Here is a 2,890-nt window from a genome sequence, read left to right as displayed (position 1 = left end):
TGTATGACATTCCTAATGATGACATCAGTGCTGCTCAATTCTAAAATGTCAGTTGTCAATGTCGACTTGACCTTACGGCCAACCTCTCATAAATTACTCATGCAGACATAAACCTTTCCTTATTTGGCCACCTCCGTGTCGGTTAGACCTTCGCATGGGAGACGTTCTACTACACCTTGTCGCAGAGTATCCTCGTTCTAATCCTCGCTGACAGAGACTCAGAGCCCAACTTGAAGTTAGCTACCTAAACCTTTCCATGTAGTATTGCTCCATAATTTCTAAACCTTTCCCTAAATCAAAGTCTTTGAATATTCCAGTTCAACATGTCTCATTAGTACCAAAAATACTGCGTGCAAAATGCTTAAACCACTCAAAATTTGCCCGAGCAGAACAGATACCTAGTAGACTACAAGTATTATGAATAAAAGGTTTAGGAGGACATTTAGCAATAAATATGAAAAGGTTTAGGAATACTACTACTATTACTACTGCATGGAAAGGTTTAGGTAGCTAACTTCAAGTTGGGCTCTAAGTCTCTAACAGCGAGGATTAGAACAAGGATACTCTGCGACAAGGTGTAGTAGAACATCTCCCATGCGAAGGTCTAACTGACACGGAGGTGGCCAAATAAGGAAAGGTTTAGGTCCACGTGAGTAATTTACGAGAGGTTGGCCGTAAGGTCAAGTTGACATTGACAACGACATTTTAGAATTGAGCAGCACTATCAATATTAATGTTGCCTCATCCCAGTTGTCATCCTCGCCATTGTAATTAACCACCTCAATCTCATCTAGAACAGTCTGTGGTTGTTCGACCCAATCCAACAGGATCCAACTTGTCAAAATCAAAAGCATTTCCCATGAGAACTTCAACTTCATTAATGCTCTGAACTTCTTCAGTCCTTTTCAACTCTTCGAGAGCTGCAAATTCAGCGGCAATGTCATCAGGTGAGATACTCTCTAGACCAGTGAGAAGGTCATCTGTATTGCGAGGCTCAGTCGAGAGAGGCACAAGGCCAAGTTCAATGCCACGGGCACTGGTGTCATGCCGCTTGATGGGCAGTCTGCACAAAATCTCTTAGGTGAGTCCCTCATGCCTTATTTTTGGTCTGCGGCTGATTGATTTTTGTAGAAGTTGTTCATGCGGACTTTCCGTGGTACTCAGATCTTGATTCCATCTGGCATAACAATCCCTCCATGGCGGCAAAGACTTACTCATCTCAGCCGGGCATTGATCACGCTGGTGCGCTGTACTCACTTGTCCAACCGCATGGCAGGGACTGGTCCCTCACTCAATTTGGCGCCACTGCTGGGGCTGGTTCCTCCATACCTGGCTGCTCAGTCCTCCCGCAGATATCCGCCCCCCAACATGTGCCCGCCCCCCCAATGTGTGTCCGCCCCCCAACACATATCTGCCCCCCTCCACATATCCACCGACCTCATCCGTCAACGAGCCATCGAATGCGAACGTTCCCATGAGGCGTCCCAGAACGTCTAGCCTTCCCCCCTCCTGCATATCTACCCCCCTCCGCATATCCTCCACCAACCTCATCCATCAACAAGCTGTCGAATGCGAACGTTCCTGAGAGGCTTCCCAGAACACCTGGCCTGCCCCCTGGTGCATATCTGCCCCCTAACGCATATCCAGCCCCTAATGAATTTCCGTCCCCCAATGCATTCCCCCCCCCCAAATACATACCCTGGTACCCTCCCCTCGTCCTCCCCTCCACCTTCCCGGACTATTTAATTCCCCTGATGTTGATATCCGCGATGATTTTGAACCTGGTGACGACGACGACTTGTATTCAGAGGGTGCGGGCCCATTTTCCGTGCCCCTCAGAAATGCACTAGAACATCTCGATGGTGATGAGATGATGGACCATGACGGGGGTGCTCTTGAGAGCCCTTCCTGAGCCATGGGGAAGAAACGCCAGCTCCCAACATCCCCATCTCCTCCTCCCTCCCCCCCACCCATTTGAAATGCCCTCAAAGTCGGCGACGTTGTTTTACGACAGTCGTACGGCGTTTGGCACACAGAGGCCATCCAGCTGTGGGGGGCGACGCAAACCGTTGTCGGAAATTTCCCGCAGCATCTCGACACCCTCGTCAACAACTTGCAACTCTACCCCCTCGTCAGATTACTGTATGTCACCTACCCCACAGACCTCCCTGCCAAACAGTGCAGGGGGCTCGAAGAAGAAGAAAGCAAAGTCGGACATTTTGCAGGAGGTGGACCACATTCAGGACGAGATTGAGAGCTTACATTCCGACACTATGTCACTCCACGGCAACAAGTATCAATGCTTCCTTGCAAAGCTCGATGTGAAGAGCGAACACAATCGCGACTCGAAGAAATATGAATGGCTTCGCGGCGCCTGCGAGCATGAGGCCTCCCAAGCCACTGTCTCCCATCAATGTCTGCAGGAGAAGCAAGACGCCGAGATTCGGCTTCGCAAGACGGATATTCGAGTGCATGAAGCACATTCGTTGGTGCTCAACAAGGAGGCCGAGACCCTCCAGCTCGAGATTCAGTTCCATCAAATGACGCAGGGCAACAGGACCCCGGCATCAGATGGAGCTGTGTGATTCGTTTGTCATCGTTGTTGTTGTCTCACTTTGTTTGCTGTTGCTGTTGCGTGTTCTCACTATCATTTTTTTTTCATTTGTACTTACCATCATATGTTTCGTTTTTGTGCTGTCGTCATGTCGTTGTTTCGTCGAGTCAGCGTCTTGTCGTGTCGTGTCATCATTTCGTCATTGTCATTTTGTGTCGTCGTTTTGTTGTTGTTACATGTATGTTTTTCATGTTCTCATTCCTTCCTTCATTGGTAATGCTCTGATTCAAGTTGATGTTACATAGGTACATGTTGGTGTTACATAGGTACATATTT

At 48.5% G+C, this 2,890-nt stretch overlaps 2 protein-coding genes across 2 annotated transcripts; both read left to right on the top strand.

The window, feature by feature from the left end:
* Positions 1 to 1,044: 1,044 nt before the first annotated feature.
* On the top strand, positions 1,045 to 1,497 carry DFJ58DRAFT_733341 (uncharacterized protein; the record flags this gene model as incomplete). Its single annotated transcript, XM_041386285.1, has 3 exons — positions 1,045 to 1,081; positions 1,132 to 1,242; positions 1,277 to 1,497. 3 exons carry the CDS (start codon positions 1,045 to 1,047, stop codon positions 1,495 to 1,497), a joined length of 369 nt encoding a protein of 122 aa, XP_041238633.1.
* Positions 1,498 to 1,880: 383 nt separating this feature from the next.
* DFJ58DRAFT_733340 (uncharacterized protein) lies at positions 1,881 to 2,585 on the top strand (the record flags this gene model as incomplete). Its single annotated transcript, XM_041386284.1, has 1 exon — positions 1,881 to 2,585. One exon carries the CDS (start codon positions 1,881 to 1,883, stop codon positions 2,583 to 2,585), a length of 705 nt encoding a protein of 234 aa, XP_041238632.1.
* Positions 2,586 to 2,890: the final 305 nt, after the last annotated feature.

Source organism: Suillus subalutaceus (genome assembly GCF_016647625.1).
Source record: "Suillus subalutaceus strain FC151 chromosome Unknown DFJ58scaffold_145, whole genome shotgun sequence".
In the NCBI taxonomy this organism is placed as follows: domain Eukaryota; kingdom Fungi; phylum Basidiomycota; class Agaricomycetes; order Boletales; family Suillaceae; genus Suillus; species Suillus subalutaceus.
Note: the sequence above shows the minus strand (reverse complement) of the source record. Positions and strands in the feature narration are given on the sequence as shown.